This window comes from Leptonychotes weddellii, chromosome 10 (assembly GCF_054177405.1).
Source record: "Leptonychotes weddellii isolate Sample4059 chromosome 10, ASM5417740v2, whole genome shotgun sequence".
In the NCBI taxonomy this organism is placed as follows: Eukaryota; Metazoa; Chordata; class Mammalia; order Carnivora; family Phocidae; genus Leptonychotes; species Leptonychotes weddellii.
The window spans coordinates 46,963,058-46,981,833 of record NC_138378.1 but is presented as its reverse complement, the minus strand read 5'-3'; the positions used below and the strand labels follow the sequence as shown (position 1 = coordinate 46,981,833).

Here is an 18,776-nt window from a genome sequence, read left to right as displayed (position 1 = left end):
TGTTACTATTTTCATACGTGAGCAGGTAAATTCGGAGTATTATTTCAGGGAATACGTGAGCGCCTACGATGTGTGAGGCCACGGGGTTACAAGGAATTAAAGTCTCTGGCCTAAAAGCATCATCGTCTTGAAGGAGGATTAGAAGACAAAGAAGCAGGTTGAAAAAAGAAAACCAAGACAATTTCAGAAGCTATCAATGCCACATATAGGGTAACGGACATCTGGCTGCCCCGCCTCTTTCCCGCGAGACTGCCCAAGAATTCCCTTTGGCCTCTGCCACCGGACGTCACAGGAAGCGCGACCAATCGTGGCCCGCTTCGGGAACTTCGTTTTTCTTGTCTCTTCTTGCAAGACGTCAAATGCCAATCGTTTTCTCTGCAGACGTCCCTTCCACTTCTTTCGGCCACGGGAGTCTCCCCTCAGCAAGATCTATTCCAGCATCCCGGCACGCCACCAGAGCCGGAGCGGGACGCGCGGCGCAACAGGAGTGCCGTCACACTCAAGGCTCCGCCCGTACGTCACTTCCGGGACGCTTCCTTCGTGGAGCCTTGTGGGTAGCCGGCCGGGGTCTCCTGGCGACGACGATGGCGGGGGATGTGGGCGGTCGCAGCTGCACGGATTCGGAGCTGCTGCTGCACCCGGAGCTGCTGTCCCAGGAGTTCCTTCTCCTCACCTTGGAGCAGGTCGGGCGCGCCGGGGCGGGTGGGCCTTTTTGGGAGAGGGGTTCGGACTTGAGTTGGCCCCAAGTAATCCTCAGTGGCAAGTGGACACACCCGCCGCCTTCGCCCCTCCCGCCCGGTTTGTGTCACTCTCCACTCCACGCGGACCGACTAGGTCTCCCCACGCCCCTATCCGGGAAAGAGACGTCCTTAGGATATCAGGAATTCCTGGGAATTAGGACTTATCCTTTTTGGTCTTTGATGGCTCCGACAGAGGAGTCCTAGGCGACCCCCGGGGCCTATATGTGAGCAAGGGCCGGGGGAAAAATCGTAGTAGAAATGAAGGGTAGTAATCAGGGACTGTCAGGGCTGGAAAGCATCGGAGAAATCGCCCTTTGTTCATATTCTCACCTCGTTTAAAGATGAAACTGCGTCTCAGAAGTAAAGTGACTTATTTAAGGTGACACCATCGCTAAATGGTGCAGGCAGGAGGAGAATTCCGGACTCCCGGCTCTCGATGCAGCATTTCCCCTTACGAGCTATTGTGGCCTCAGATAATCAACAAAAGTAAGACAAAAGAAGGATGAAATTGGTTTAAAGTGGTAGAGAATTACTTGAAGTTTCCTTGTGATTTTTTTTTTAATTTTTATTTAGTTATTTATTTTTTAATTTATTTGACAGACAGAGATAGCGAGAGCAGGAACACAAGCAGGGGGAGTGGGAGAGGGAGAAGCAGGCTTCCTGCCGAGCAGGGAGCCCAATGTGGGGCTCGATCCCAGGACTCTGGGATCATGACCCCAGCCGAAGGCAGCCGCCTAACGACTGGCCACCCAGGCGCCCCTCCTTGTGATTTTAAATAGCATGTTTTGTTGCTTTCCTTGTGTTTACCCCTCAGTACTCTTTCTCTAATTTCCTTAAGCCCTACTAAGTAGAATTTGTTGAGGTCTGTTACCTTTCACCTGCAGTACGTCAGAATCACCCCCAGGGCTTGTTAAAACACAGATTACTGGGTTCCATCCCCAGAGTGTCGGATTCTGTAGGTCCAGGGTGTGGCCTGAAAATTGGCATTTTCAACGTTCTTGCTGCTAGCCCAGGGACCATAGCTTGAGAAGCACCATCCTGGAGCAGTGCTTCCCAAACTAAGGTGCCTATGAATTCTCTGGGAGTGTTATCCAGCGGACTCTCCAGGGTTTTTCCATATCTCTGAGTGAATAGAGGGTGAAAACTGATAACAAACGGTAGTCAAGTATAAGAGAGAAAAGTCATATTTGTACTTTTAAATTTTGAAGAAGAAAATAATCGGGATGAGTTTATCAGAGGACGTAGATGGGCTTGATTTGCTGGTTAAACTGAACACAAATGTTTCCAAGCCTTTCTGAATTGCAGATGAAGAGTCCATGATCTTATTTCCATCCTCATTTTCCTTCCTAAATCCAAACTCTCTATCCGTAACTACTCCTTTTCCTTATGCCACGTGTTTTCCATGATGTTGAGAGCAAATTGGAAAGTGAGGGAGAATGAGGTAATTTAGACAGGGATGGTTGGACAGTGACTGGACGCTACTTGAAAGGACTGGTGAAAACATGAGGGGCAGGTTGTAATGATGCACTGTTATCAGTACGGTCATCAGTAAGGGGACTGCAGTGTCCGTCTGTAGGGCCATTTGAAATCTTGGTAGTTGACTTCAATTTAAGAAGCATTATTAGGGAGACATGGGGAACAATATATAGGGTGAGACCTCCAGCCCACTACTTTGATCATGATAGTCACACTCTGGGTAACTTTTTGACAGCATGTAGTAATTGTTATCGTTGTTGGCTTTTTTTTTTTGGTCTGGTTTCCCCAGGCAGTCTTCCATTTTCAGTTTACTGAAAATGATGATGATGCTACTGGAAATGGTCTCCATGCCTGATTACTGGCTGACCAGTTGTGGACTGCCGTCCTTGTCATGCTGAGAACATATGACATTGTCTTTTAAGATGAGGCTGAACCTAATATTTGCAGAGGTTAACCTCTGTGATACTACTTCTTATAGGACTATGTAGGACTGCAGTGTACTTGAAGTCCCTCTAAGTCCCTATACAACTTAAATAACAAACTCAGACTTAAATAACATATTCTATAATTATAGCAAATACATAATAATTGTATAATTATAGAGTTATAAGTGTAAATTATGAGTTGTTATATTAAGTTTTAAATATTATAAATTATAAATAAATAAAATAAGTCAGAATTATTAAATTGTATAGTGGCAAATAAATTATAAAATATATAATTATTAAACTTTATAATTATAAAATTTGTTACTTAAGCAGGAATGTTCTACCCTGTTAGGTAGGTAGTAATTATCATGAAGTTGGTTATTTTGAAATTCCTTTTGTTTCCTTTTCCACAGAAGAACATAGCTGTTGAAAATGACATAAGAATAAACAAAGACAATCTCACTGATCTTTATGTTCAGCACGCAATACCGTTGCCTCAAAGAGATTTGCCAAAGAATAGGTGGGGGAAAATGATGGAAAAGAAAAGAGAGCAACATGAGATGAAAAATGAGACTAAAAGGTAATTTTTAGCGGTTTTTATCTTATATGACTTAACAATTTTGCTTTTCTTTTTTTTTTCTCCAGGTAAACTTAGGTAAGAAAAATTCATTTACTCAATAACTATTTATTGAGCACCAGGCACTGTGCTTATAGCATGAATAAAACTGACAGAATTCCCTGCTCATACTCTAATTGGGAGAAACATAATTTAAAAAATTAGGTAAAATATATGGTATGTTACATAGTGATAAACATAAATGCTAAGGAGAAAAGTAAAACGGATAGAGATTGCCATTTTAGGTAAAGTGGTCAGGAACAACCTCACTGAGAAATAACAGTTCAGTAGAGAAACCTGTAGATGGTGGAAAGCAAGCTAGCATTCCAGACAGAATACAAGAGCCTGGGTCAGGAATGTGCCCATCATAAACTAAGAACAATAAGAGGCCATCAAGGCCAAAGTGGAGAGAATCAAGGGGGAAGTAGAGAAAAGAGGTTTATTGGAGGTGAGTGGGGGAGATTGTTGGTTGGATCACGTAAAGCTTTGTTAGTCATTGTAAGAACTTCGGCTTTGCTCTGAGATAAGAAGCCATTGGAAGATTTTGAGCGGAGTGATGACATCATCTGATGTGCATTTTAACAGCATCATTCTGGCTGCTGTACTGAGAAGTGATTTAAGGTGGGGTGAGGGGAACAGGGAAATCAATCAGGAGGCTGTACTGTGATCCAGGCGATAGATGGTGGGGACTTCGACCGAAGTAGTGAACTTGGTAAGAAGTGGTTGGAGTCTGGATGTATTTTGGAGGTAGAACCAACAAGATTTGCTGAATTGTGAGAAAAAAGTGTAGTCAAGACTTAAAGGTCTTTGAATAATAAAGAAATGAAGGAACTGTCATATAGCTTCAGGGACACTAAGATTTTTAAATTTCAGAAAATTTTTCATAAAACCACAAGCAAATGAATTTCCTTTTTAAAAGAAGGTTATGTTTCTTTAACAGTGATAGATGGTTTAATGAGGACAAAGTGTCCTAAGATCCCTGGGTGGGCTAGTTACTGCTTTTCCTGTGTCTGTTTTATCACAAGTGGGTGCTATTGATTAATTACTGAATTTATTTTTCGAGCCTTCTGTTTGTAAGGTAGTGTCATTGGCAGCGCACCAGTGATTGTGGGAGAAGGTGGAATGAGGGCTGAGGGTGAGGGAGAATGCTGGTTCTGAGTTGATGAGGGGTGTTAATCTCTAGTTACAAAGAAGAACCCATTATTGATAGGGAGAGTGTTCCCCAAGTATGAAAACAGTTGAAGAATATAACATGTATGTTCATAGGTTTTTGGAAAAGAAAGTGTCTTTCTTTTGATCAGGAGCACATTCAATTCAGATTGGGCATCATTTTAGCTTGATGGTTATATATTGGTACAGGCTACGTATTAGTGTTAGCTTTTGTAAATCTATGGATTATGCCAAAGACATCTTCATTTTACTTTTGTTGATTCATTTTTTTTTTTTAAGATTTAGAGAGAGCGCGTGAGTCGGGGGGAGGGGCAGAGGGAGAGAGAGAATCCTGAAGCAGACCCTGAGCTGAACACGGAGCCCAGAGCCCGATGGGCTCCATTTCAGGACCCTGAGATCATGACCTGAGCTGGAACCAAGAGTTGGCCGCTTAACCGGCTGTGCCACCCAGGCACCTCTTACTTTTGTTGATTCTTAATATTTTCTTCTTGATCTGCACATTCAGGCACATTGTCCTAAGCAAAGCTTCAAATCTGTTACTTCATATGACAGTCCCTTTAAGCTCCTCAGTATCCTTTTGGAAAGGATTTGTGACACTTTTTTTAAGATTTTACATATTTATTTGACAGAGAGAGAGCACAAGCAGGGGAGCGGCAGGGAGAGGAAGCAGACTTCCCGCTGAGCAGGGAGCCCAATGTGGGGCTTGATCCCAGGACCCTGGGATCATGACCCAAGCTGAAGGCAGAGGCTTAACCGTCCGATACACCGAGGCGCCCCGGATTTGTGACTTTTTGAAAAAAATCACAAATTTGACTCTTGACTCAAAACATTAAAGCTGGAAGGATCTAAGAGATTGTCAGGTATTGTTGAATTAGAGAAGGGTTGTGATGTGCCCCAGGTCACCTAGAGCTAGGCCCAGATTAACAGTGCAGTGCTTCTCAAACTTCAGTGTGCCTCTGGGATCTTAGGTTGAATTCTCACAAGCTGATGAGCCCTGCTCTCTCAGATGAGCCCTCTGTTTCCCTTCCGTAGTGGCAGTGTGTATATAGGGAACTCATTTTATATCTTCTACCAGATGATGTTCAGTGGTGACCTAAGAATTGGTGAGTTTGGCCAGTCACCCAGGATCTGGTTAAAATGCAGATTCTGAATCAGTAGAGGTTGAAGCCCCAGATTCTGCATTTCTTATCAGGCTCCCAAGGTGATGATTATGCTGCTGGTCCCTCGACCACACTTTGACTAGCAAGGCTGAAGTGTTCTTCCTAATAACTGACTGCTCAAGTTCTTGTTACATGTTTAATTAAAAGGTTTTTTTTTTCCTCCCCCATAAATCTGTTGTTTCACTTGAGGTATAATGAATAGTGGACAAATGAATGCTTTTATTATTTATCTTTCTGATTCAGAGTGGAAATTAGGTTTTCAGAAGCTAAAATGAAGACTTGCCAAATTTTAAAATTAACATTCACAAATGTCATAGTTAGAATTTAGAGAGTGCCTCGGCTTTAGAGGCCATTGGTAAATAGAATAGAATACAATGTTCTCATTGTAGACTGTGCCTGTGGTAGTCTTGCTATAGTTTTATAGTTCATTATCCTTTTTAAATAATAACTGATACATAGTCAAGATAACCCTATCAATTAGATGGGGTGGTTTTTAAAACCTAAAATTTTTTTTAGTTACTAGGAAATCTTTTTTTTTTTTTTTTTTAAAGATTTTATTTATTTGAGAGAGAGAGAGCATGAGGGGGAGAGGGTCAGAGGGAGAAGCAGACTCCTCGCTGAGCAAGGAGCCCGATGCGGGACTTGATCCCAGGACTCCAGGATCATGATCTGAGCCGAAGGCAGTCGCTTAACCAACTGAGCCACCCAGGCGCCCAGTTACTAGGAAATCTTATTTTAAGTTCTAGGGTTAATTGGTTGATAGATGTTTTAAAAATCTATCTTGTGTGTACATTAAAGCTAACCTAAGTTTCTTGTCAATAAGTATCTTATACTTTGAAGCATTAGAAAATCATCATTTTATTTAGGGTGAACATAGAATATTTCATTCCCAGTAGTCCTACTTAAAACAGATCAGTCTTACCAATAAATGTTTTCTGGTCATTGTTTTAGTTTTGAGTTCCTGCAGACGGTTTGCCATTCATTGCAGATGGTATTTTTCAAGAATGCATCTCTTTGATTTCAGGACTAGCACTGTAGATGGGTTAAGAAAAAGACCCCTCATTGTGTTTGATGGAAGTTCAACAAGTACAAGCATCAAAGTGAGAAAGACAGAGAATGGAGATAATGACCGACTCAGGCCTCCCCCTCAGGCAAGCTTTACCAGTAATGCCTTTCGAAAATTGTCAAATTCCTCTTCAAGTGTTTCACCCCTAATTTTGTCTTCCAATTTGCCTATGAACAATAAAATGGAACACAATAATAATGACACTAAACAGAACCATGACTTAACGCATAGGAAAAGTCCTTTGGGTCCTGTGAAGTCCCCACCTCTGTCCCCTGTTGGAGCTACTCCCGTGAAGTTAAAGCGAGCGGCCCCTAAAGAAGAAGCTGAGGCTGTGGTAAGTGCGGGGCGGCTTCTGTGCTAGGAAGAGAGAGGGATGGGGTCTCTGAGTGGGTAGTGGAGCCGGGGTGGGTGAGCCGGGCCACAGGCAGGTATTGAACTCTTAAATGGTCTGACTCTTTCATGTCCTTTCTGACTCTTTCGTGTCCTTTCTTCTGACTCTTTCGTGTCCTTTCTCGTGTTGACTTCTGCAATTATAAAATCCGTGATGATAAGTTAATGTTTTTTCAAGTCCACTCAATTTATTTCTGTTTAAAATGTCTTAGGCACTTTTCCTAGACTTTCTCATTTCGATCCTTTAACCATTTTTGGAACTAAAAGAGAAAAATATTCTTTTGTTAGTAACGCTCAGAATGTTAAGCGATTTGTCAAGTCACATTTTTATTAAGTAGCATTTGAGAGCTTGACCTTCAGTCTCTCTGTTTTACACTTACCTTAAAACCACACTTAGAGTGTTCAGGATTTATCACGGGCCTCCCCTTCCCCTCAAATTTACCTGTCCTTGGAGGGATAGGGGAAGTTTGGGAGATGTACTGTGTTAGACTGTATTATAGTTAAGCATTTGGATGCTTGGATTTCATATACTGGCAAATTTGGTACAGATAGGCAATATATTTAGAGTTTAATTTATGAGATGGTATATATATGTTTATATATATGTGTGTGTGTTTATACATATATACATGTATATATATATATTTATATGTATATACATACACACACATATACATAACTTGATTCTTCCCTATGCTCCTCAGAAAATGATTTTACTTTTAAACATCCAGCAGTTTTATAGGTTTTATTCCTTGTCTTAGTCTGTTTAGGCTGCTATAACAAAAAATAATACTGACTAGATGACCTGCATAACAGACATGCATTTCACGCAGTTCTGGAGGCTGAGAAGTCCAGAATCAAGGTGCTGGCATGTTCGGTGTCTGGTGAGGGCCCACTTCCTGGTTCATACTTGGCTGCTTCCCACTGTGTTCTCACGTGGTAGAAGGGGCAAGGAAACTCTCTGAGGTCTCTTTTCTAAGGGCCCATTCATGAGAGCACCTCCCTTGTGATTTAAGCACCTCCCAAAGACCCTACCCCCTAATACCGTCATGTTGGGGATTAGGTTTCAACATACGAATTTTGAGGGGACACACGCATTCAGTCTATAGTATTTCTATGGTATACTTTGACTTTATTATCCTCTTAGAATTGTGTGTCAAAGGGATCAAAACTCAGAGTACTTCAAACATTCTAAAACAGTAGAAAGAAGACTACTGTAAATCTGGCCAGCGCTTAGTTCTTCCATTAGTTCTTCTTTTCAGCTACCCTGTGACATGGCACAGTCCTTTTTCTTATTTCACAGATGAGGAAATAGAAGCTCAGAGAGTTTAATAAACTTGTCCAGGGTTTCAGAGTTAGTACGTGGCCAGGCTGCAATTTGAATACAGACCTGTTTGACCTCAGTGCATGAACTTCTAATGACACCAAGCTGCCTCTCTACTTACTTCAGTCACTTTTGTGGGAAGGAGGAGGAGGGTGTCAAATAAGAGTGGAAGGGGAAAAAAAAGTAGGAAGAATAACCTAGACCTCAAATATTGTAATAAAAGAGTTAGCCTCGAGGATCTTTTTTTTGGTCTCTTAAAACACATGTTTCTACTCAGAAACATTTTACTCTTTCAGAGGTGTGACTTTATTTTTTTCTTACTAATTGTAAGATCTTGGAGTGTGAGGTTGAGGAAGGCGATGGCGTAGGCAGGGAAGAAGCAGGTCTGGAGTCCTCAGTGGTTTTCAGTTCTGAATGCACTTTACGATTACCTGGGGGAGCTTCCAGAAAACCCAGACAGAAGTCAGAGCCTCAACCCTGCCACCTTGTTGTGGATTCTGACTTAATTAGTTCTGGGATAAGGCTCAGGTCTGGGCATGTTTATAAGTGCTGTGGGTGGTTCTAATATGCAAACATTTGAGAACCACAGCTGGAAAAAATGCGTAGCAGGGGAGACTTGCTTTTTCTCCTATCTCCTAAAATCTTCTCCCACCAGAGGGCAGCAGTGATCTACCATTCGTTTATTAGTAGTAAACTTTGGTGGTTTAAAGTGCTCATTTCAAGCTATCCTCTGACATTTCTGCAAGTATAAACTGGTTTCTGTTCATGTCTTTTCAGAATAACCTGAAGCCCCCAGAAGCAAAGAGGAAGATACAACATGTTACATGGCCCTGAAGGAAAGTTTCCAAAAATGTAAATATAACTGTAACTGTAGTTTTTCAAGCAAGTTCACATATATTGACAGTATTTACAGAGATCCTGATTATTGTGGAATTTTCTTAAGAGGTTTAAAATTAGGTTTGAAAAAATAGTCTTTCCTTTCCCCTTCCTCCCTTCCTCTTTTTTTTTTTTTTTAATTTTTGCCTTTTGTGCCCTTATTAGGAAAGGATTTCTTTTTAAACAGATGACTTAGTGTAAGTCATTTATATTGATCCTAGTCAATCATTAGCTGCAAGTCTGATATAAAGCATCTGATGAATTTTAGGAATTATATTTTCATTACTCTGTTTCAGTGTTTGGGGAAATTTGAGATTTTGTTTAAACTCAAAATATTTTAGAAGTTCACAATTTTTATTTCTTTTCCCTAGCAAAAGAATTTAACAGTTTATTCCAATATTTTAGTAAATACTGCCAAACTCCTCAAGGTTCACCAAGAAAAGCATATTTGTAGTGCTGCCAATAAACTATTCAGAATATACAGATGAAATTGCTGTTCTTTAAGTGCTTACATTGCTTTTTCCCATAAAAATCAAAAGGGAAATCAGTGCTTTGCTGTTGCTCCTTCCCTTGAAGTCATAGAATTGGTCTATTAGGAATTGACTGGTCAGTCTCACAGCTGGTCCAGCCTTTAAGATGTCCTTGTCATGCAGCAGTCCTCACTACTCTTTTCATGAGCAGTCTGTGATCCCACTCTGGGAGCTCAGGTGTCACTCCTTCCTAGGAGCTTCATCCTTTCAAAAAGAAGCCAACTTTAAAATCTTCAGGTGAGGTAGTCATGTCTGAGGTGGTACCTGATGGCAGAAGGTTTAGAGAATAGGAGGAGGGGGATGGAATTCCAACACTTCAGAGAGTCTAGGAGGGATAGCGGTGGGGAGGGGGGAAGCTTAGCATGATCTGGAGTAGGCAGAAGAGAAGATGGCTGAAGCCAGCAGTCACCGCAGAATGACCGCGTAGGAGACGAGTACCAGCTGGACGGGGCTCCATGCTGGGGTAACAGGCAGCTTCCCACGGGGCTGCCACACACATTACTAACCACTGAGGTCTTGTGTTGTGTTAAAGCAGTGTTATCATCCCAGTCGTATGATGGAAGTCAGTGGGAACATAGGATATATCTTATAGCCACACGTCCTCCTGTCCACTTTTTTGCCTTGTATTTCTAACCAAGTGCAAAGGATACTTTATACTTTTTTCCTTATATGACTGATCTTCAAATTGGGGTTCGCCTTTTCATTAACTTTTTACGGCAGTCTCATTCTTCTTTTGATTTGTTAAAACAAGTATTTTAGTTCAGCTATTAAATAGCCTTACAAAAAATTTTTTCAGCCTGTCAGGTAAGTACTGTACTAAAACTTGAACCCTACAGTTTTTACCCATTCTGCCTTTATCCAGACTATAGATCTGTACAGATAAGACAAAATTGGTGCATACTATGTGTTGCATAAATTACTGATGTTATGTCAGATGAGTGAATATATAGTTATATGCAGGGCTGATATGTGTGATATTACTGAAGGACAACTGTAACCCTCTACATAACTGTATATTAAGGAAGATTTTAAAAGTACAGATTTTAGGGTAGGATGACAGATTATATTTGATAATTCGGTTGTCCCTTCTGCTTTCATCTGCATTTCTCTCTTAGTTAAGAGAGAGTTAGCCATTTGACAGTTTTACGTCAGTGGAAACTTATTTTTAGTTACTCAATAAAATTAATTTTTAATTTGTATATTTAACTTACAGAGTAGGTTGGTAATAACAGCTGAACTGTGTAACATTGTTGCTTCAAATTGAAGTTTATATTATGAACATTCAGAATCAATGCTCATATAGCAGCATATTCTTGAGCTATTTTGCATTTGAAATGTGGAGAAGTGCTAAACCACGTACTGTGTAGTACGTAATACCGACATCTTAGAGCACTGTGCCTTCTCCAGGTGTATAGATACAGCTTGTCTTGAAATGTCTTCCTCCACTTTATGAAGCCTCCCGAATGATGGGACTCTGAAGCAGAAGTGTCGGGAATCTTAGGTTTTGAAGGGTTGCTGTGGTGTGCTTTAAAGTTTAGAAGGACTTGATTTGAATGGCAAACAGCTTTGGAATACCCTCAGCTCACTAACATGGGTTAGTGTTGTTGCTATTGATTTCATATTCCAACAGAGCCACCTTTTTTTATTATCTCAGTAGGCAACTGAATGGTCAAGTCAGTGAGTGGTTTCTGAGGTGTAGTTACAGGCACTTTACCACTTCCTGCCATTGGCAGGTGGTCTTGTTCTTTTCTTCCCCTTTTCTTTGTCCCCCGTTTTCTTTTTTCTTACTCTCCTCGCCCATATTTTGACTCTCTTTGCTTCCATTCTCTATCCTCCTTTCTGCAGACCCTAAGCATCAGGCTTAGGTTTGTACATCCTAATGCTTGGCCCTACGCATTCATTGAGGAGTGAAGATAGGATGACCCCGGGTCCTCTTACTTTTGAGGGATCATAGACTGCTGCGTGAATTCTGGAATCTCAAGCCCCTGCAGCACCAGGGGCCCTAAATTGCTTCCCAGTGGCTGTGAAGGCAGTACAGTTTACCAAAATAGCTTTATTAATCTCGACAGCTACCAGGCACTTTGGAAAGTTGGTTCAACTACTACTGTGGGGCCATAATATTTTTGCTAGTATTAAAATTCTTCCGAATTGTAATTATTATTTGAAATAATATTTTGGTTGACTTAAGTTTTGAGAGAGGATTCTAAAACTGGTCTAGAGACTCACTCAATAGCAATGACCTTTTTAAAAACTTACATTAAGTAAAACTGCCAGTAGATTAAATCATATGTATCTAAGAGCTTCCTCTATTTACTACTGTGCCACTTCAGTAATTTTTAGAGGCTACAAAATGGTCAAAATGTTTTTAAGTGTGCTCTTTTATTAAATGCTTGTGCAGGTTTTGTAATTCAGTACAGAAAGTTTAACCTTGTAATGTACATTTTTGTATGTAAAAGGTCTTTTAAGTAGCCTTATCCTTATTTAAATAAACTGAATAAAATTATTGAGTAGGTCTGTCATTCATAAAAAAAATAAAATGGAAAAACATTCTGTAACGACTTGATCTCTTTTTATTTGAGCAGACTATATGGTGGGAAAGTGTTACGCTTTATAGTACAACCTTCTGTACCAGGACTGATTGGGGTCAGGCATGATGCCAGTCGTCTGGCCATGTCTCAGGGCCCCAGCTGTGAGGCGGTGATGGGCTAGATTGGCCCGGGGTTTGGATAGCCTGAGGCCACAGGGGCTGTCACAGCGACTGCCACTATGCTTTGAAGGATGGAAACAAGTCCCTCGAACCTTATCCCGACTGATGAGCTCTCTTACACACTGGAGCAAACCAGAGGTTCAGTTGAAGGATTACTTATTTGTGTCTGGGTTGGTCTTTAAAAAGTATACTTCTAAACTGGTATGTTAATGTTGGAGACTAAAGCCCTAAATTCACTGACTTGGAAACATGGCAGCTTACTTTCTACCTTGAATTACCTTGAATTTAAAAGAAAATAGGTCATTTTTTTTTGTCTGGACAAAATTTATTTTCATTATCTTTACTAAAGCACTTTTTACTTGAAGTGCTTTGCTCTTCCAGTGTTTGTTAAGCCTAGTTGTCTATCCTATTGTGGCAGGAAAAATAAAGATGTGAGTTAATTACTTTCCTGCTCAGTGAAATAATGGATAATTGTAATGACAGAAAATCAAACCAAGAAATGAAATAGTGAGAGATGGGGAAGGGAAGGTGAAGAGGTACTTTAAATGTAGTGGTTAGGATAGGCCTCTTTGAAGAGGTTATTTTTAAGGGGAGACAGTTTTGGAAAGCTTTGAGGAAAAGCATCATATATACGGTAGATTTTAAACGTTTACATAATTTGTTGCTCCTTCCATCAGATATGGAGTCTGTTTCCCACTGCTTGAATATGGAATATGGACTGGCCTTATAATTTGCTTTCATCAAACAAATGCTTCTTTCACTCTGGAACCTTTCCTGTAGCCACCTGAAAAAGCCTGCTAGAAAAACATCAGCAAACAGCACTAACCACCAGATGTGACTTAGCCCCCCATCCCCACGCTAGCTGCCAGCTGACCACAGCTCCATGAGTGTCCCAGGTGAGGCCAGGCCAAATATCTGACTCAGAACATCCTGAGTGGAAGGATTTCAGAAAAACTCCTATGTATTCAGAGATGGCATTTCCCACATAATCTTCTCTACATGTAAGAAAATAATCTGTGTTTTATTTTAGATATAAAGGGAATTAGGACTGGGGCGCCTGGGTGGGTGGCTCAGTCGTTAAGCGTCTGCCTTCGGCTCAGGTCATGATCCCAGGCTCCTGGGATCGAGCCCCGCATCGGGCTCCCTGCTCGGCGGGAAGCCTGCTTCTCCCTCTCCCACTCCCCCTGCTTGTGTTCCCTCTCTCACTGCCTCTCTCTCTCTGTCAAATAAACAAAAAGGAATTAGGACTTATTTTTTAGGCTGATTTATGACGTGAGGACGGCGGTCTGCTGACAGATTGAGTTGTGTCCGTTTGTGGCCAGTCAGTGATATGTTCTAAATGTACTCTAGCTTCACCTGTGTTGATGACATCGCTTTCTCTGCTCCCAAGTCTCTCGGGCTCTGCTTCACCAACAGTGCTGAGGTCTTTTGCAGACACTTCTTTGAAGTTTTGACAGAGAGAAAGCTGATACTAAGGACAGTATTGAGACCGTAGTCATCGGCCTAGTTCCGGGGCTCCTGGTATCAGAGCAGGTACATTTACTGAGGTGTTTGCTATGTTCCAGGTCCATGCAAGGCGATGTGAGTGGGAGCTTCCCAGGTGTCATCTGAAACCGTACCCCTTAGGAGGGCTGGGGCAGACTGAAAAGAGAGAGACAGGCCCCTCGAGGTGGGTAGGTGGCAGTTTTAATAAGCAGAGGGAGCTTACACATGAGGCTTATCTTGGGCGGCAGCAAGACGAATGGATCCCCGTACCTGCCCTCTAAATCTTAAAAGTTCATAAAGCGGGGGCGCCTGGGTGGCTCAGTTGGTTGGGCGACTGCCTTCGGCTCAGGTCATGATCCTGGAGTCCCGGGATCGAGTCCCGCGTCGGGCTCCCTGCTCGGCGGGGAGTCTGCTTCTCCCTCTGACCCTCCTCCCTCTCATGCTCTCTGTCTTTCATTCGCTCTCTCTCAAATAAATAAATAAAATCTTTAAAAAAAAAAAAAAAAAGTTCATAAAGCGGCCTTAACTGGGTTCATTCACATATACTGTGCAGGTGTTCTCAACACGACATCACTGTCTCAAGGCTGTGTCCTTGGAGCAGCCTCCAGGAGCAGGAAGGCAAGCTACATTCCCACATGCTGTGGACAGGGGAGGGAGTGAGGAGCCACCGAGCGCCTGGGTCCGGCTCATGTGTCAACTGGCAGTCACTTCTTTCTGACGACTTTCCCCAACAGGTGACTGCCTCATAAGGAAAACTTTTTGCTTTCAATTACTTCAGTGACTGGATTTTTATGGTTTGGGTTGAAGGTAGACTAGTTTATTAAGAGTTTTACAGTATGCTAACTATTAAATGTTACTGTGAAGTTTAAGTATATAATTCTAATAAATATATAATTTGTTCTACAAGATGGTTATGCATTTTTTTTTTTTGGTTATGCATTTTTAAATCAAAGCTCCAAGGTACTAAAATCGAAGCTAAAATCAACGTAAATCTAGATTTTGTAGACTATGTGACAAAAGAGGAATTAACAATGTTTATAGTTAGAGAAAAAAGCTGGCTCTGCCTTTTTAAAATGTAAGGAACAATTCTGCTGGAAAAACCACATGATGTATAAATGAATAGGCATGGCTGTGTTCCAATAAAACATTGTTTAAGAAAACAGGCGGTGGGCAGAATTTAGCCATGGACCATAGTTTGCCAACCATAATACAGAACATTTCCAGCATTCCAGAAGCTTCTCTCATGTCCCTTCCCAGTCAGAGGTTACCACTATTCTGACTTCTGTCTCTGTAGTTTGGTTTTACCTGCTAACACCTGTATTATGCACCTCTATGAACATTTTATTTCACGATTTAATATCAAGTCTTGCTTAATAAAAAGGATTATAGAGCCAGTCAGAAATACCTGCAGTGTCCTGATTCCCAGCTGATAGCTGAGTAGGGCGGGGCTGGAGACAGACCCAGATTTTGTGTGTGGTTGGACTCAAACTTCAAACTCTCTCCTCCAAGTCTGTCCAGGTTCTTGGATGTGTTTTTTTGTTTTTTTTTTAAGATTTTATTTATTTATTAGAGAGTGCAAGTGGGCACGAGCGGGGGCTGGGCAAAGGGAGAGGGAAAAGCGGGTTCCGTTGAGCGGGCCTCAATCCCAGGACCCTGGGATCATGACCCGAGCTGAAGGCAGTTGCTTAACCGACTGAGCCATCCAGGTGCCCCTTGGATGTGTTTTTAGATTAAAATTTTTCATCAAATTTGGGGAAGTTTTCAGCCATTCTTCAAGTATTTTTTCTGTCCCTTTTCTCTCTCCTCCTGATGCTCCTATTCATTATACATATGTTGGTTCACGTAAGGCTATCTCACATTGCTCTGAGGTTAATTTTTCTTCATTTTTCCTGTTTTTCAAATTTCACAATTTCTGTTGGTCTATATTCAAGTTCACGGATTTTTTTTTTTTCTTCTTCTCTCAACTCAAATGTATGATCCCCTCCAGTGAATTTTCCATTTTGGTGATTATACTTTTCAATTCCACAATTTCCATTTGATATTTTTATAGCACTTATCTCTTTATTGATGTTCTCTGTTTGGTGAGCATTGCTATCATACATGTTCCTCTAATTCTTTGAACATGTTTATATGTTTGGCCAGTGTTTGGTTAGAGGGTCTGCTTAAGCACTTTGAGCTAATGAGACTTCTGCTCTTTGCTGATGATCTGTGTGTGGCGTAGAGAATGCTTTCGAATCCACTCCATGTCCCACTCTCTTTGCTCCTGAGTGGGTGTGACCCAGTCCATGCCCACAGTCTCCTCGACCCCCAGTGATAAATGGGATCCCAGGAGGGCTCTTCCTAGCTGTCTCTTTCTCTGGCTCTCTGTTAAACTTCTGGCTGGTGTGCCATTTTTGCCTTTTGCTGCACGTATCACATAGCTAGCAGCCCCCTCTCAACTGCTTGCCACCAAAATCTCCATTGTTTTTGATAATCTGCCTAGGCACAGATTCCTCCATTCTTGGTACCAAATAGTCCCTTCCTGCAGAGCTGCTGAGCTACTAGTTCACGGAGCCGCCACTCCCACCCACACCTTGGGTCTGGACAGCGTCTTGCTTCTCCTGGAGCAACACTTCTCTACGAGTAAGTGCTGGATAGGGAAGGCTGGTATTCTTCTTAGCAGAATGTGCCAACATCATCCTAATAAATGTTTTCACACAGTCCTATTCCTAGGAGCATGGTAGCCTCTGGTCTTCTCAGATTTCCCCTTTTAATGTGGAGCCTCCACCCTATGGGCAGGCTGCAACAGGAGTGATCAGAGCCCCAGGATTTTCAGACTGTCATGCCTGGGGCACAGCCCTAGACCAGTAGGAGCCCTTACCTTCTTAGAGTAGAGCTTCTGTCACGTGAAACTGGGGGTGGGGGTGGGGTGGATCAGTCCATGGCTCAAGTGCCATAGACTCTCACTCTTCTTATTAACATGTAGATTTTCCTGAATGTTTCTCCATTTGCCGCACACCTTTAGGATAATTTTCTAAGATTTGAAGGTATTTATTTGGTATGTGTTACACGCACACACACAATTTTCCCAGTTAAATGGTTGTCACACTGGGAAGACAATCACTGAGCTCTGCACACCACCATCCTGCAGTTCCCCCCCGCCACACTTGGTTCTTTGAGCCTTGGCTGGGCTGCTTGGGGTCTAGCCTCTGCATGTGTGGTTCACTTGTCAGACAGAGATGGATAGGGTCTTCATACAAAGAACTTGGGGTTCTTTTTCATACCATTTTCCCTTTTAACTTTCCAGATGTTGTTTGTCCCAAGCTCTGTCCTCTGGTTCTTCAAGCCATTTAAGACTGCAGATTTTCTAATGGAGTTTTAGCTCCCCTTTTGGGCCTGGCCTTGGGTAAAAGCCATAAAAATGGGAAACCTACCCATTGCCATTTCCTTCTTCAAGTGTCCACTCCCCTCCCAACTATTCCTGCCTTGGATCATGCCCCAGTGTTTTCAAGTCTTAAAAATATTTTGTCCAGAAGATTACTGGAGTCCAATAGGAGCTACTTACTGGAAGTGGAACTCCCCCCTTCCATTAATTTAAGGTCAGGTGCGTCCGGTGTGTCTGTGGTTCTAATAAGGAACAGGTAAGGTGTTCCACAATGACATTTCCAAAGCTTTTACCTTTTTGTTTTGAATTTTGTTATTTTCACTTTAAAAAGCACACCTGCAAGAATGCTTTCACTAAAACATGACGTAGGAGAAGGCAAGACAACTACTGAGCCATGGAGTTCTCTGAAGGCCTGTCTCAGACATCGTCAGACACTTCTCACGTGGTCCAGCACTCAGATGAGGAAACTGCCTTCACACATGCTCAGCATGGCTGGGACCTGATTTCCACCAGATTTTTCTGTTGCACGGCCTATTGTTTTATGGTTACTGCACTGTCTTAGAAAACTAAGGACAAAAGTCACTACTGTTAGCATTCTTAAAAGGGAAATATGCAATGCCCTAGCTCATAAATTGGGCAGTGCTTTCCAATTGTATACCGTGCTTTCATGGATGGTTTTTTGTGGTTTTTTTTTTTAAAGATTTTATTTATTTATTTGACAGAGACAGAGATAGCGAGAGCAGGAACACAAGCAGCGGGAGTGGGAGAGGGAGAGCAGGCTTCCCGCCGAGGAGGGAACCCGATGTGGGACTCGATCCCAGGAGCCTGGGATCATGACCTGAGCCGAAGGCAGACGCTTAACGACTGAGCCACCCAGGCGCCCCTTTCACGGATGGTTTTACAGACAAATGCCAAACTAGGAGCTCAGATCTTTATAGCTGGGAGTCTCTCTCTCTCCTCTCCTTTCAGAAACACTGAAGGCTTCCAAAGCATGCCCTAAACTGCTAGGGTATCAGGAATACACAGATGAGCAAGAGGTCATCTCTAGGCTCGAGGTGCTTGTATCCTTTTGTGATCCTTCACTTTATGGATGAGAAAGCAGGTCAGGGTAGGATAGGGACCCGTGGCAATGGGAAAGCACCGAGCTCTGTTAAGAAAAGTGACCCCCAAACTGCTTTCACTGTTACTAGTTCATATTCTGCTGCTCTTACTCTAGAGTTTCTGTTACTGCATCCAATGCAGAGCATTAAATTCTGAGAGAAAGAGAGTTTGGGAGAGAGGAACAAAGAGAAGGGAGCCAGGAAGAGGTTGTGGTGCTGACTGAAGGCTTTCTTTGAAATGAAAGGTGTGATGGATCTCCATGAACGCTGCCCCAGCCCGTCTGAACTTGCACTTCATACAGTGATCAGTGGAACATACAATAAAGTGCTTTATACCACCATGC

The 18,776-nt window shown here is 42.1% G+C and overlaps 1 protein-coding gene across 2 annotated transcripts; it reads left to right on the top strand.

Moving 5' to 3' along the window:
- The first annotated feature begins 428 nt into the window (after positions 1–428).
- Positions 429–18,774, top strand: C10H2orf49 (chromosome 10 C2orf49 homolog). Of its 2 annotated transcripts, none has more exons than XR_014149212.1 (5): positions 429–683; positions 3,058–3,224; positions 6,615–6,990; positions 9,148–13,379; positions 17,664–18,774. XR_014149212.1 is itself a non-coding variant. In XM_006736447.3 (5 exons), the coding sequence occupies exons 1-5, from the start codon at positions 585–587 to the stop codon at positions 9,202–9,204; spliced, it is 573 nt and encodes a 190-aa protein (XP_006736510.1). In that variant the 5' UTR covers positions 429–584; the 3' UTR covers positions 9,205–12,331. The 2 variants fall into 2 exon arrangements, 1 of the variants encoding a protein (XP_006736510.1); XM_006736447.3 differs by lacking the exon at positions 17,664–18,774 and having other exon boundaries at positions 6,615–6,741; positions 6,868–6,990; positions 9,148–12,331.
- The last annotated feature ends 2 nt before the right edge of the window (positions 18,775–18,776 follow it).